The 15,768-nt window shown below is 56.7% G+C and overlaps 1 protein-coding gene across 8 annotated transcripts in view; it reads left to right on the top strand.

The window, feature by feature from the left end:
* SPECC1L (sperm antigen with calponin homology and coiled-coil domains 1 like) overlaps nt 1-11,124 on the top strand; it is a 128,927-nt gene extending 117,803 nt beyond the window's left edge. For all 8 annotated transcript variants that reach the window (XM_041728793.1, XM_041728792.1, XM_041728787.1 and 5 more), the window contains 3 exons: nt 5,255-5,371; nt 6,222-6,281; nt 8,015-11,124. In XM_041728793.1, the coding sequence (XP_041584727.1) occupies nt 5,255-5,371; nt 6,222-6,281; nt 8,015-8,104 (267 nt within the window). In that variant the 3' untranslated portion in view covers nt 8,105-11,124. The remainder of the gene's footprint in view (nt 1-5,254; nt 5,372-6,221; nt 6,282-8,014) is intronic.
* Nucleotides 11,125-15,768: the final 4,644 nt, after the last annotated feature.

Genomic DNA, 15,768 nt, shown 5'->3' with positions numbered 1-15,768 from the left:
ACTGGGGATCGTGAGTGGTTTCTAGCTGGGCTGAATGTGCTTCTGTGAGCATCACCATGGACTCCAAATTTGACCTTTTCAACGTTCCCATCCACTGCATTTGTACCTATCAGTCTTCAAATCAGTGGTCCTGGCTCAGGTCATCAGGAGACCTTTAAAGAAAATAATGTCCAGACAGCTGGGTCGGCCTCTGAGGTAGACCTGAGCATGCTGCTTTGAGAAGGCTTTGCGGGTGATTCTGTTGCACAACAAAGATGGAAGGTCCTTGTTGGAACCCCCTCTCTGACAAGGGGCATAAGATGCAGGGCTGGGTCCTCAGCATTGTCGACTCACCCTGGGCTGTCTGCCCACACTTCCTTCCTTGCTCCCACTTTACCCCGTAGTTCCAACACCTGGACTTCATGATGAGCAAGGCTCACGGATGTGTGCTGCCTGCCCTCCCCTCCCCGGCTCTTTCCTCCCCTCCCCTGACCTAAAGCAAAGCTTGGCTAAACTTCATAAAGGAGACAGCACTAAAGTCCCCAGGGAAACACCCTTAGATCTGCAGCCAGAGTGGACCTGCCAGTTTACACCGAGGCAGCCTTGGGCACCAAGTAGGTTCTGCTTGTTAACTTCCAGAGTCTTCTGGGGCCTTCTGTATTTAACACTACCAGGAATGGTAAATACTGTCTTTTGATGTCTTTCTCCCTCTCTTTTATTTTTATTTTATTTTATTTTATCTTTAATTTTTTTTTAAGTTTTTATTTATTCATGACAGAGAGAGAGAGAGGCAGAGACACAGGCAGAGAGAGAATCAGGCTCCATGCAGGGAGCCTGATGTGGGCCTCCATCCCAGGTCTCCGGGATCACACCCGGGCCGAAGGCAGCGCGAAACTGCTGGGCCACCGGGCTGCCCAATCTCTCTCTCTTTTAGACATCACATCCCCCTTCCATACCACCCAGAAAAAGGTCCCCCCATCTACTTTTCAGATTTCCCTCCAGACCTTGCCCCCATGGTCTGGGGCTGAGGCAGTTGGGTAGGGGTTTTGTTTCTAATGCACTTGTACCTCTTGAAGGCTGGGCTGTGACCCCCCAGCAGGTGGCATTCCCAGCATCTTCAGTCATGGGAAGGACTCTGCCTCTCTGCCTGTGGTTTGGGCCTGTGACACCACTGCCAACTGTTGAGACGGGCCTAAGGAAATCGGTGTGAGCAGGGGGGTGAATCATGGTGTTTGGCTTCTTGCCCTATGCCCATAAAAGTGGCATTTCCTTAAATAGATCAGAACCTTAATAACTATTTAAAGAACATGTGGTATTTGGGGGTGTATTTTATGGCCCTTAATTAAACAGACAAATTAAAACATTTCTAAGATGTTTTATGACTTTTTAAATCTTTTTCTGTGGAGATTTGTGTAACGTTTTCTGTCTCTTTCCCCAGCCCTCAGCACTCAGTGTGTGCGAGGGCACATGAGAGTGGGGCCACCTGAAGGCCGCATCTGATCTTAAGTCCTAGGAGCAGGAGAGGAATTGTGGCTCAGCTCCGGAAGGAGCAAGTGGGAAACGCCCAGCCAGTCCTGTGGAGGGGTGGGAGGCATTGGGCGATTTTATGAGTCTAGGTCTGTTTTTATGATAGTGGAAAGGACAGCAGATGGGCTTGTGAAGCAGGCCACGTCCATCTGCCCCATCAGATCTCTCAGTGGACATTTCCTGGATGGGAGGACGTGCGCCTCAGTTGAGTCTGTGCTGAAAGCTTTCTTGAACTTTTGTTCCTGCACATATCATAGCCCTCTTGTTCTTGTCCGCCTAATCCAAACATAGACTTATCTGGAAGAGTAGAAAAGCCCTGAATTGACCTGAAAACCAAGTGCAAAATCTGAATTTATTAATTAGAAACTTGCATTATAATTCCTAGTATGTTCCATTGACTCTAATAAAAAGAAAATTATTTTCTTCCTAGAGAGCTTGGCACCATTGCCTGTGAAGAATGAGCAGTAGAAAGTCCTTCCATTAGTGTGCATATTCACCTCAAAACATCATGTTTTGGGCTTTATGAGTAGTTTATTTTAAAGGTATTGGGTGGCCTGCGGAAGAAGCTGTCTGTGTAGGGGTGAGGCCCTTGACCCTGCCACAGCCCTGCACTGATCTGCAGAGTGTAAATGGGTCCTTCTGCCCAGATGGAAGGCTTTACCATTAAAGACTCTCCTTAGGCATCGAAAATGCCACTTTTTAAAAATAAAGAGGCCACTCCTAGACAACCTTTGTGAGAGAAACATGTCAAAAAGCATATCTATGAATGTCAAGACCATTACAGATAATTGAACTTTGTGATGAAGTGGCTTCTTAAACCTAAATTAATAGCTGCAAAAGTAAGAGCTCCAGAGAAGCCAGGGGACCTTTCCTGTCTTCCCGTCTGGATTTTCTAGCACTCTTTTTGGCCTCAGAGAACAAGCTTTGTTGTTTACATAGACTTTTCTCTGTTCAGTCTGCATTATTTCCTAGTAGTTTGCTTTTTTCAGCCCTGAGCATCAGAAACAATGAAACAAGAAGTAAGATGGGGAGCAGAGGGGGTGCAGGCCCTGCGCTGCTGTGGTGGCAGGGGCTGGCAGTGGTGGCAGCCTTCCCTGGGGCCTGCTTTCTCATTCTCAGCATTTTTCCACCTCCCTTGAGGCCCTGGCCTCATTTTCCCCCAAGGTCTCTCTGGAAGGCTGAGGAGGTGGAGGGATGGTGGCAGAGCACGCAGAGGTCTCACTTGGGTTCGGTACGGAGTGGCCTCTGTCCTCTGCTGGGTACAGCACCCAGACTGGCTCCCTCCAGCAGGGGGAAGAGCGACACCCGCCAGCCTGCCTGGGCTGGGACTTTGTTTTGATTTGGAAGTTTGGCTGTCAGGTACTTCAAAGTTAACTCCCCCTACCCTGGAACCCACGAAGCCATTGTTTCCTCATTGTTTAAATTTCTTTGGCATGTTTTGTAAATGAAGTCACTGCTCAGCCTGGAGGTTCCAGGCTTGAGGTTGGGTTTGTGTTGAGGAAGCTAGGGAAGGCTGGGGTTCCCACAGCTGGGTAGCTGGGGCGCAGTCGTTTCCTCTGGTGCAGGAGCCTTTGCCTCGTGGTGTGGGGAGGCCAGGCACGTAGGCGGCTCTGCCAGACGCCCGCCTTTCAGCTGGAGAGGGGGCTGCGGCGGCAGGAAATGGAGATTTGTTTTCCTCCAGAAATGAATGTGGCCTCTGGGGGCAAGCGTTGAGAGTCCTCAGCAGCCACATGTGGCCGTTCGCCTTGCACAGGGCTTGGACACGTTGATAAGCTGCCCTCCATGCGATGGTACGCTGTGCCCTCGGCTCTTTGATCAGAGTGCTTGTCATGAGATCTAGTTGGGATGCTAGGAGGAGCCTGGACGGGCTTTGGACAAGCCTGAGTTTGAATAACCACGCAGATCAGCTTTGGAACCTAGGCCTCCTTGAGCCCCAGCCTTCTTACCTAAAACTGCTCCTGGGTAATGGAATTAAAATGACACCCTGTCCTCCCTGCTGCCAGCCCAGCACCTTGGACAGGTCACTTCCCTTTGCTGGTTCCAATTTCCTCCCAGATGGCACGGAGGCCCCTGGCTGGCTGCTTCCTGAGATTCAGATGAGATGAAAGAGGCCAGTTTGCTATGGCAGCAATCAGCAGTGACTGTCGGACACCTCTGGTTGCATGGCGCCCTCGCAGGAGGGGTGACTGTCATCGTCCACTGGAGTGAGGGCCTGTCGAGAATGAGACAGGAATGCTTGTTTGGACTGTGTCTTCACACCAGGAAGTGTGAGGACTACAGCCTGGAAGCAGGGAGGACCTGCAGGCCCTGGGGGGGCGGGGGTTGGTGGGCTTGCTCTTAGAGGCCGAGTCAGATGGCCCTGAAAGCTTACTGAGACCTTCCCTGTGACTCTTGGCAGGTTTGCATCCTTTTGTGCTTTAATCTGGTAATTTTTCTCACCACAGTTTATGAACAATGCTTTCAGGCCAGATAGGCGAGACCGTCCACCCCGGATAATCAGGTTACAGAGGGGAAATGACCTCTGGAATAACTGCCCACAGAGCTGCTGCCTTTTTGAAGACTTGTGTTTGAGTAGAAGCCCCACACACAGGGCAGCATTCTGAGTGTCTGCAGTCAGGGGTCAGACCAATCATTTTGATGATGAAGCTGATGAGAAGTTCAGCACTGTGTACTTCCACACTCCTTGCTGCTTTTGTAAGGGTACTGACGGAGCACTGGGAGTCTGGACTGAGGCTGTCTTCCTGGAAGGGCCACTTGCCAGCCCGGTTCTATCCTCCCCATCTGCCTCTTGTCCATGAGCCCCAGGTCCCCTGCTTGGCAGGAGGACCTGACAGCTTGAAAACCTGGGGTGAGGGATTGCAGTTTTTAAACTCTATGCGTACGCATAGTATTTGTGTTGCTATGATCACTTGTCCCTGGGAGTAGTGGGAACCTGTATCCAGGAGTGGGTGGTTTGCCTTCTCTAATAAAACGTGGGCTTTCCCAGCCCCTAGGAGCTGACCGTTGATGCAGTTGAAGTCTGTGCGAAGGAAACTGGGGCCGCAAACAAGAGATATTTGGGAAGTGCCCTCTTGCTCAGTTTGCGGCATTTATATAAAATGTGTGAGTTTCCAAAATTTAACTGTGGAGTTTCAACTTTAAAAGAATTCTTGCAAATAAGGGTAAAGGCTACTTATCAGCCAAACTGTGTTATCAATTAGTCAGCTATTCTGAATATGTTACTTTTATAGTTGCAAGTAATTTACTATGAATGTGGAAAGTAGGAGGAAGTTCAGGTGGTCTGCGGAACAGCTCTTTGGGAAAGCACAGAGCCCCAGCGTGCGTCGGCTCCCAGCGTCTCCTAAGGCAAAAAGGCAGCTGTTGATGTCCTCAGAACACACAGGTTTTGATGGACTGTAAATCTGTGCCTCGAGCCCTAACAGGGGAGGTCAGGCTGAATCATAACTTTTTAACATAGGACCTCTGCTCCCCAGGGCCCCACGAGGCTGCTGAGCTGCCAGACGAGCTCCCTGCGCCCATGGTCCTTCCGTGAGGGGGAGATGGCAGTAACCTGGGGGTGTGGGCAACTGCTGAAAAGGCTGCCAGTCCGTCTTGGGACGTGGCCCCCTTGGCCCACTGTGCCTTCTCCAGAGCCTCCCCTGCCTGGGGTTCGGAGGCCATGTGGCACTGAGGCCTCCTTCCCCTCCTCAGCATGCTCCTGAGAAGATCACAAGGTGTGTTACTTACATGTTTCTTTCTTTTCCTTCAGAATATTGACATTACAAACTTCAGCAGCAGCTGGAATGACGGGCTGGCCTTCTGTGCTCTCCTGCATACGTACCTTCCGGCTCACATTCCGTATCAAGAGCTGAACAGCCAAGATAAGGTAGGCTGGCTATGAAACAGCCCAGCCCCTGGCGTCCTTACCACACAAGAGAGGCAGGTCCTTACAGCAGCAGGGCCCCACCATAGTGCTGGCTCACAGCGGCCTCATCCCAGCTTGGTCTTATTCTGGGATTGAGTTATTTGTGCTGAGCCAGCCCAGTCTGCAGTCAGGGGTAAGTCAGTGTCCTGACCTACCTTGTGTGGGACATTTAGTGGGTCAGCATTCCCCAGGTTACTGCATTCCCAGTGGGACTGGCCAGCCTTCCTGGATGATGACATTTAGGATGGGGGGTTTACCAAGAACTGGCCGCCTAAGGCAGGAGCAGTCTGGGTAGTGCTTCCCACATCAGGCCAGCCTCCTGCCAACCCCCTGTAGTCCAGTCCAAGTGTCTCACTGAGGGAGCTGCCCAGGGACAGAGTCGGGGACAGCCCCTGTCCAGATGGGCGCTGGGAGAGGTCCCAGGCCTGAGCCCTTCTGTGGTCTGCTCTTGCCTTCAGATAACACTTGAAGATGCCCCCCCTTCCCCTAGGGAGAGAGCTCCCCTGACAGGCATTTCTGATCAGCTTTTGGGGTCTGGGTCCAGGTGGCTCAGGACTAATGTATCGAAAGTCCCCTTTTGCACAGTGAGGAAAGAACGAGTGTGTAGAGACTGCTCCATGGCAGGTCACAGGAGGAGCGGGTAGGTCCTGCAGAGAGGCAGTCTGGGTCGATGGGGGGTCCAGGGGCTCCGCTGTAGGGCTGTTCTGGTACCAAATGGAAGTGGCTGTCACCTTGCCTAGCATCATGAGTGGCGAAAGTTGCCTTCTCCTGATCTTGCTTGTCCACTCTGGTCACACAGTTTCTTTTACAGCGAAGGAACTTCACACTGGCCTTCCAGGCGGCTGAGAGCGTCGGCATCAAATCCACACTGGTGAGTCACTGACAGGGCCCCTCCTTTTTGTTAGGAAGAGTTTCCTTCTCATTAAAGGAGATCCGGGTGGTGTGGGGGCCTGATGATCAGGAGGCTGCTGGGTGGCGAAGGGGGTGCATGCAGGCCCTGGTTAGCCGAGCAAGTATCCCGTCGAAGGGGCACAGGCAGGGCTTACCTCAGTCCTCTGGGTGTTTCGTGCCTCACCTGAAGCACCCTGAGATGGGTAGTGTCATCCTGACCACGGCCCCGGCAACTCTGACTTCTTTAGAGTCACCTTTTTTTAGTTGAATTCTGGATTCAGAAGAAAAATGCTAACCAGTTTATAAAAGTCATTGTCAGAGGCACATTCCCACAGGTGTGTCTGCCTTTTGTCAAAATAGAGGGAGAGGGGAGGTGAGTGGGGCCAGGAAGGAGGCACTAGAGGCCGAGCAGGGGCTCCTGCGCTTCATGGGGGCCGTGGCAAACGCTGCTCACGGCACGAGAAAGGAGTTGTGGAAAGCCTACGTGTTTCAGGGTCGTCAGGCCTCTGCTCAGCACGCGCAGTAGCTCACAGCTGACAACTCTTCTGTCAGCTTTCGCCTCCTCACGGTGTCCAGATGCAAAGCCAGTCCTTCCACACCCAGTGACACTTACTTTATGTAAACTCGGTACTGCGGTGTCAGCCAGGGACGTGCAGCCTGGGGAGTCCCGCAGAGTGAGAGCTCCACGGGGCCAGGTCACTGAGCCCAGGCACCCCTCACCTGACTTAACAGCTGGGTGGCTTTGAAGAAGTGTTTACATTCGTATTCACCCCATAGGAGTGTTCCCGTAGAGTTCCAGAAGTGTATCTTCTGACTTGATAGAAGAAATAGGCTTATTTAGGGTGGCCTCTGTTCAGTTGTACAGAGAGAAAGAGAAGTTCCCATTATTGGAATGTTTTCTGGGTTCTGGGTATTTTACAACACGTGTAAAGTTCCAACATAAAAAAAGTAGGCCATTTCCCCACCCTAAAAAACTTTTAGTCAGGATCTTATATTGAACAAACATGTTTTCTTTTTTCTATACCAAGTCACCAGTGGGTGGCCTATTCCATCCTGCTGGTTGTGGCCTCACCCGTGGAACCTCTCAGAGCAGCGCCTTGGAGCATGGCTCCCCTGGAAAGTCACAGATGTTCTTCAGCAGCAGTGGTCTCTTTGGGGGGCTTCCCAGTCCCATATCCAAGTCCTGGGTTTCCCACGTTCATTTTCATCAGCTGCATCTCACAGAGGACTGTTACTCTGCAGGATACAATTAGAGAACAGTGTCTTTGATGATTTCAGATGGTTGCCATGGTGAAGGGCATTGGAAAGCTGAGTTCTGGGAGCCCTGGGCCCACAGAGACCCTCCTAGGACAGAGACTGGGGTGAGGGAGGCTCTCAGAAGCCACCAAGAAAAGAGGCAGGCAGGGAACAAGGCCCCAGAGAAAATGACAGCCAGCTTGGGAGGGCCATGGCCAGAGACAGGGGCGCCATAGGGTGGGGGTCGGGGCAGGGCTTGGGCACAGACAGGCATCTTAGGGACTGTGTGGACACTTAACGAGCACCCTTGGTAGCAATGGAGCAGACATCTCGGCCAGGCCTTTGGCGGGTATGATCGGCTTGGTCCGGAGTCGGAGGCCCTGCCTGGTGCCAGGGCCTGTGCAGCTGTCGGGGAGCTTGTCAGGGTGGGCCCCGATGTGACCGGGATTCTAACCTGGTTCTTTTCTTCTCCACCAGGACATTAATGAAATGGTGCGGACCGAGCGGCCTGACTGGCAGAGCGTGATGCTCTATGTGACGGCGATCTACAAGTACTTCGAAACCTGAGCACGCCAGAAGGAGGACTCTTCCCTGTTACCAAGTGACACCAACACCATTAGCTATGCACCCTGTAAAGCTTTCAGCGACTCTCTGGGCTGCCCTGCAGCGTGTGAGCCTTCAGCCAGGGACTCTGAGTCAGGAGAACTCGGGCCTCCATGGCCCATGGCTCACGGCTGGCTCCTCGCACTCGACCCGTCCGGCCACAGGTCGGTGTGGGCCCAGCGCACATCACACATGCTGTTTGCCACCAGGGTTTTTCTCTGAAGGGAATATCGAACTACATTAGTGCCGTGGGGTGTGAAACCCAGCTCACGCACAACTGAACTTGGGGAAGGGGTGAAATTATGTGGGCAGCTCACAGGGAGTTAGTGAAAGCTTTAGCCACAGCTCTTCTCGACTATTCGCCAGCACAGGGTCTGTCACCTGTGAGAACCAGACAGGAAACTCGGCGTCCGGCAGAGGCGCCCCACGAGCAGGCTGCGGGCCTAGACGTGGGCTTGCTTTCAAGGGGTGCATCACCACAGCAGTGGGACAGGACTGTCCTGGCCCACATGACCTAGGTGTTTGCAACTTGAGCTAACAGATTACAACTCGAGTTCCCGGCTGGCAGGTCCGCCGCTGCTGAATGGTTGGTTTTGTGGCCGGGGCCCGTCAACAGGAAGCAGCCCCAGGGGACCCCTTGCTGCCGCGCCGCGGACCTGTCCTTCAGCCCGGAAGGGGCTTGGAAACCCAGCTCTGGCTTTAGGTTTCTGGACAAAAGAATTGGTCAAAAGGAGTTCTAGTTAAAATGTTTTTCTCTTATGAGCAATATTGGGGGGAAATAGCCCCTGTTCTGTTAGTACCAAAGTTAAATCATTTTAGTAAATCTAGAGATAAAACACAAAATCTGGACATTAGCATGTTGTGAAAGCCAGAAATGAAGTCAGAGAGCTGAACAGCTGGAGGGAGCCCAGCAGGGTAATTTAAAGTCACTGCATCACTCAGAACAAACCCTCCTGGGCAAGAATTTAAGGAAGTGCCTTAAGTCTCCTTGCATGGGTACACCGGCCAGAGGGTCTTGGAGGCCGCCACGACCACAGCCACAGCCGGTGGTGTCAGGGTGCAGCCCAGCGATGGAGTTGCTCTCCTGCCACGCCACCCTCCGGGTTCCACATGACGGGCAGCCGCAACAGCACCCCTTCCATGCGGTGGAACCAAAGCCTTATTACGAGGGATTCTGGGGAGATGACTCTCAGGCTGGGACTCAGCGCTTCTTGGGAACAGGTAGCCCACGTCTCATGTGCGCCTAAAACTGGTTTGAACAGTGTCAAGACTTGTTGCTTCTAGAATACAGCATGTTTGGCACCAGCAAAGTAGCATGAGGAAGAGCTGCCACCAGCGGAAGCAGGATCGCTGCCCCCACCACAGGATGCAAGGAAGGCTGCCCAGCCAGCACGTGGGCCAGAGGGTTCTGCATTCGAGCATGATGTTCTAGACTAGGAGTTTGATGTGTCTGTAGCCTAGGAAAGAATGTGTTCGTTGTGAAATGGGCTGTGTGTGTGTGTGTGTGTGTGTGGCCTGCTGGCCCATAGCCCCTGGCTGGCTGGTAAGTGCCCATCAGCCCTGCCCAGATGCCTAACCTGGCAGCTCTGACTGCTGCCCTAACTGGAGGCTTTTTGTGAAATGCCTGTTTTCAGCTAAGGCGGGAGAGGCTCAGTGAGCAGAACCCAGCCCCAGAGCGCATGGGAAAACCCTGGCGGGGACCTGTCCCCATCCTCCCTGACCGGGTTCTGTTCTGGCCTCTCTTGCTCTGTTGACAGTTGCCATGCTGTCAGACAAGGGACTGTTAGGTGTTTTTCACACATCTCCGCTTGGCCTTCCCGAGTCGCACTGTTGCTCTCATTTGCCCTCATGGAAGCCTCCACTCCTGATTGCACCCAGTGTGTCTGGTCTGTGGCCATGTTTTTGTTTATTTATTATTGTTGGGGGGGGGGGGGTGCTTTTTTGTCCTATGAAGGAGAAGACTTTCCCGGGTCTGCAGTTCACAACTGTCCCTTCCTAGCCAAGTGAGCCAGCCCTGGCAGCTCCTGCTGGGGGGCATGGGGCGGTGCCCACAAGGCTGCCATTGGGGCCAGTGACAGGAGAGGGCGGCCACAGGGAGTGTCTGGACCAGGCCCAACCTGTTCAAGGGGCCCACCTCTGCCTCCCTGATAAGCTGTGCAGGCGAGCCTGGCTAGGCCACCTACATTTGCACGTGGGTCTGCAGGCAAGAAGGTTCTAGAAGCATAATTTCTTTTTCTAATAGGATCCTTTTAACACTATTGGCTTTATGGGATAATTCTAGATGGTCATATATACCTAAAAGTGCTACTGTGAGGTGCTTTTAGTCCAGTGGCACTTAACACGAAGCCTCCAGAAAGTCATTTTGCCTCTTCTCCCTTCAAGCACAAGCTTTACTGCAAAAGGGCCAGTTACATTTCTGTATCTCTGAACCACGGGCTTCTGCTGACTGACAGTACTTTTTAATTTTGTCCTATTAAATATTCTTGAATGTATTAAAATTGCTGAAACACATCAGGCGTGGGCTTTTCTGGCTCTACACGTCCAGCTGCCCCTCTGACATGGTATGAATAGGACCCTGGCCACCTCTGGGACTGGCTGTGGCAGGACAAGGGCACATGAGCCCGGGCTGCATGCCCTCTGGCCGTCCCTCCCCTGCAGCTCCTGGCCCCTGAATGTTGTGGGGGAGGGACCTGGGGAGGGCAGTGCTAGTGTCTGTTAGGTCCCGCCCCGGGCTGCCGGCAGAGCTCCAGGCCAGATGCTCAGGCCTGAGACCCCAGAAGCGCTGCCCAGGCTCCCCCACGGGAACAGAAGCCCTGGCATTCCCCAGCGGTAGCCCAGACACGTGCTGTTGCGGGGAACGGAGGGGTGGCCGCGGTTCCTTGAGGGGTTATTTTGTTTCTAACAGTGCATCATCTTGGAGATCGTTTTCAGAATATATAAAATTATAGAGGAAAAAAAATCAATAATTACACCACTCAGAGCAAGCAAACCGGTCAAGCCTTTATTTCTTGTGCATCTTGTGTGCAATGATTATGAATCCACAGAGCGCAGCCCAAGACAACACGGGGCCTTGTCACATTCCACATTACATGTCACCTGCAGAAGGGCCTGTGGGGCCACCCCTTGCTATGCGCTCCGTGACATAGGGGGCCTTTCCTGGGCCCGACCCCCTTCCCCGGGCTGGCGTCTGTCCAGTAACTCAGCTCACACTGGGGAGCCGGAGTTGAGACATGGCCTGGGAGAGCTGACAATCACGGGCATCTACCAAGGCCATGTTTCTGGGGTCACAGCCCCGGAAAGCCTGTGCTGGGACTGGGTGTTTCCAGCTTCTCCCCATCCCCAGCTGTGAGGCCTGGGGCACTTGCTCAGACCCGAAGCTACTGCCCTTCGCTGGAGTGTATGGAGGTCGTCCTACGAGCCGCATGTTGGGCTCTGTGCAGGGGGCACCAGCACCGGGCACGGCGGCAGGAGGGGTGCCTTCCCCAAACATCCCTCTTGCCTGTCTGTCATGCCAGCTGCCGTCGGAGGGGGTCCTTCCTAGCCCCACTTCCTGGCCTGCTCACAGCCTGGGGCCCACTGCAGGGGGGCTCTGCTTCCCTAGACATAGCACTTCCGTCCCAGGGCAGCATTGGCGGGGCGGGGGGGGGGGGGGGGGGGGGGGGGGACGACTCTTTCCACCCTGACTTAGGGAAGGTCCTAGAACCCCTTTTGGGGAGAGTGGATGGCTTTAATGGGTGGAAGCAGGAGAGAAGATCCAAAAAGGATCTCACCCCACTCCACAGCCTTGCTGGGCTGACGTCTTGGGCCTTAGGTGGCCCTGCCCTAGTGACACAGTGACCATCTCTTCAGCCCTATCCTTGCAGGGCTGCACTTCCCACACTCTTGGCCTGATTTCTGTTTTAGGTTGTCCTTTAAATGGACAAGGCAGGTAGAAGGGGTCTTCCAGGTAGACCGTGGATTCTAGTCGGGCTGCCCCAGGCTGTTGGGAAGGCAGGAGCCTGAGGGGGGGCGTGTAGTGCAGGACGCAGATGGGGCCTGGAGAGCGCCAGCGAGCTGGGGGGCTGGGAGGCAGGTGGGAGAGCTGGGGGAGGGACATCACAGCCTGGAGCCAGACCCAGAGCGAGGAAAGGCCCCAGCGTCCCTGGAGGATGCCTTCATTATTGAGTGTGTGCCTCTAGGCTCCTTAGGGGTCACCGTCCTGGGAGGAGGGCTGGGGGAGAGCACAGGACAGGCATGTCACCAGGACCCACTGGGCAGGAAGCAGGTTACGCCCAGCAGGAGTTGGGATACTGGGGTTCCCCTACCCCTAGGTAGGACCAGCCTGCCACAGACTGGGCCCATCCCACCTCTGCAATATGACGGCCCCCCAAGATGCCCCTCCTTGGTCCCTGCTACCAGACCTGCTCTTCCTGAAGTGGGGGAGGGAAGCGGCCAGCTGGGCATGGGACAGGGGTGCAGGGCAGCTGGTCTGCCACTGGCAGCTGCTGCCTGCTGGTGCCTGGGCTCCCGGCTTAGAGCTGTTTGTAGGGTGGTGAGTGACCCACTCTGGCCTGGGGCCAGGCCCCACTTCTGCCTGGACCCCGTTCCCACATCTACCCAGATGTGCCCAGATCAGCTCAGAGGCAGAGCTCCTAGTGGGGCTGCTGGGTGGCCCCCAGAAGCTGGCGTGGGCTGGAGGGTCAGGGCTCCCTTGGGTTGCTGTGCCTGCAAATGGCTCGGGGAGCTTCCTCCACCATGACTCTGGCCTCTTGGGGCCTGCTTTAGTCTCCGTGTAGACTGGAGCCCTGCGAGGTCCCCTACTTCCTCAATCCCAGAGACCCAGGAAGTGTGTGGTTCCCCTCCCATTCAAAGAAGAAGTTGGTGAGTACTTTGGGGTGGCCTCGTTGGTTCACAGGATGCTGGCCCCCACACCCCAGGTGCTTGGTCCTGGGTCTGCCATTGCCTACCCCTCATGTGGCCCAGCTGGCCCCGAGCAAATGGTCAAGGTCCAGAGGCCACCAGGTGCATCCTGGACAGGAACAGAGCCTGCGGGGCGTGGGCGTGGGGTGGCGGGCGGTCTGAGAGCACAAATCTGGAGCAAAAGAAAGCCCAGTTGCCCCCACAGCCGGGCCTGAGGAGCCTGGGCTTGGACGGAAGGAAGGCCCCGGCACCCGGAGCCCTCGAAGCCTGACCCGGGCTGGGCAGGGACACCAAGGCCCAGAGGTAGACAGTGGGGCCCGCCAGGGGCCTCCCCATGCCTGGGGACCGGCAGGCTGCGCCCCGCCCTCGGGGCTCCCTCTGGTCTGCCCAGGGGCCTCCCCTGTGGCCGAGACACCTGAGCTGTTCTCCAGGCTGAGGAGGGCACGACCCTGGAGGGGGTGCAACAAGGCAGACAGGGTGCTGGAGGGGCCCCGGTGTGGGAAGGCTGGGAGATGTGGGTCAACCATGACACGTCTGCGGGGGGGGGGGGGGGGGGGGGGGGGGGAGCAGGGTTTGTGCCGGGCCCTCCCCCAGCCGCTTCCTGTCATTGCTGAACCGGACGCTCCTGGGTGTGTGTGCTGTCTAGGCAATGGCTTCACTGGGGACCTGGACAGAGGCACAGGACAGATGACACAAGACCATTGGAGCAGCTCCCTCTGCCTCTGGCTGGGGAAGGGCTGCCGTGAGCCAGGGCTGGGCACCTGGTAGCGTTGGGACGGTGGGCGGGGCCCCGGGGCTCCCCGGGGGGCTGGCTCGAGTGGAATCACCGCCTGCTCAGCCACCTCTGGCCTGAGGACACATGTAACCCAGGCCTGGGGCACCCACGCCGAGGAGTTGGGGGCTAGCAAGTGGCCCAGGAGCGAACTCAGGGCTCCAGCGCTCTGGCCCTAAGGACCAGCTGGAAAAAGGAACCTTCATTCCCTGGGCGTGGGGCCCGTGTGGTTGCAGACAGGTGCGTGCAGGGCCAGGTCATGTGTGGGGAGGACTGGGTGGGTGGGGAGCTGGGCCCCCAACTGGAAACGGCAGGCGAGAGACTCACTGGGGCCCACGCTGGGGGCTGGAGGGGCAAGCGCAACAACCACCCTCCCCGCCCACTTGCCCCATGAAACCCCACAGTCCCTTCTAGGCCCCCAGTGACTCAAGGCAGCTGTTTGCTTGCATGTTTGATGAGTGAGGACTTGAAGGATTATGGGCCCAACAGATGTGGGCAGGAGGCTTGGTCTCCAATCCAGGAGTAGCTTATCCCACAAGCTGGCGCAGAAGCAAGGGGGGCAAGCCAAGGGCGCCCCCAGCCGACACCTCACAGTCAGACTCTGGCTCAGGAGGTGGCAGGGCAGAAACGACACAGTTCCGGCTCGCTGTGAGGCAATGAGGACCTCAGGGCAGAGGGAAAGCCACAGCACCAGCGCGCCCCTCTGGGCAGTCCCAGGGGCAGGGTCCCCACCTGGGGGGGGGGGAGCTCCTTCCTTTGGTCTCCCATTACCCCTCACAGGAGGGCTACAGAGGCCTAGGCCTGGGTTCGAGGGGCCACGGTGGGGGAGGGCCAGGCTGGAGACGGGAAAGGCCTCTGGATTCTTCCCAATTTGAGAAATTTCATCTGCGCCTCAGCAACAGCTGGAGCTGTCCTGAGCCCTCCCATCCCACCCCCCGCGCCCCATGGCCTGTCCGACACTGTGTATTAGGGAGCATGGGGACCAGGGGGCAGGAGCCCAGGCTCAGGAAAGGGCTGGAGGCTGCCGGCAATGCAGGCCCAACCGGCAAGTGGTGGGTCGCGCTCCGGCTGCCGGCTGTGCCTGGGTGGCCGCCTCCCCGCCCTGTCCTGCCCGCGGCCTGCACAAGCCCCTCTCCGGGCCGCCCCTCGGGGCTCCCACGAGCCCTCGGCCACCGGGCGGCCCTGGCTGGCTGCTGCGCTGCCCCTGCTGCGCACGGAGCGGGGGTGCGCGGGGGCTACCCGGCCTGCGCTGCTGCGAGGCTAGAAGGCGGGTGCCCTTCCATGGCTGGACGGGGGCCGCTGGGAGGTTGCTCCCAACGTGGAGTCTCCAGAACGTGGTGCAGGGGGGACGGGAGGTAGGTCCCCAGCCAAAGGGCCTGAGACTGAGACTCCGGGTCAGCGGGTGGCGCAGAAGGCGGCTCCTTTTCACTTTGCTCAGGGAAGCGGTGGGGGCAGGTCCCACCTGGGCTCGGGAGGCTTGGAGATCGGGAGCACAGAGCCTGGGCCGGGCAGTCAGAGGGGGTCCCTGGAACTTGGGGTCAGGCCTCTGGAGGCATCCCGGGGCTGGGGTACACCCCCACCCCCTGGAGGGGTCCCTCCGGCCGAAAGCCTGGAAGAGCCAGGGAAGGAGGCTGCGCTTGAGTTCAGGACCGGGGCCGGAGACTCGAGGAGCAGCTGGCCCCCGGCCCTTGCCGGATGACAGGGGGTCACGGGGATGACACGCAGGCAGCACCCCAGCTGGGCGGCGGCGGCAGGGGAAGGAGCAGAGCCCCGGGGGCAGCAGGGCGGCAGGCAGCCCCGTCCCCGCAGGAAAGGGAGCGCGGCGGGGGCGGGGGGCGGGACGAGGCGGCGGCCGTCGGCGCGCGGGGCGGCGCAGCAGGTGGCCACGCCGGGCCGGGCAGGGCTGCCGCGACGTCCCGCCCGCCTCCCCACCCGCGCGCTCGGGCCTCGGTTTCCC

This window comes from Vulpes lagopus, chromosome 14 (genome assembly GCF_018345385.1).
Source record: "Vulpes lagopus strain Blue_001 chromosome 14, ASM1834538v1, whole genome shotgun sequence".
Classification (NCBI taxonomy): Eukaryota; Metazoa; Chordata; class Mammalia; order Carnivora; family Canidae; genus Vulpes; species Vulpes lagopus.
This window is presented reverse-complemented; position numbering and strand designations above follow the sequence as displayed.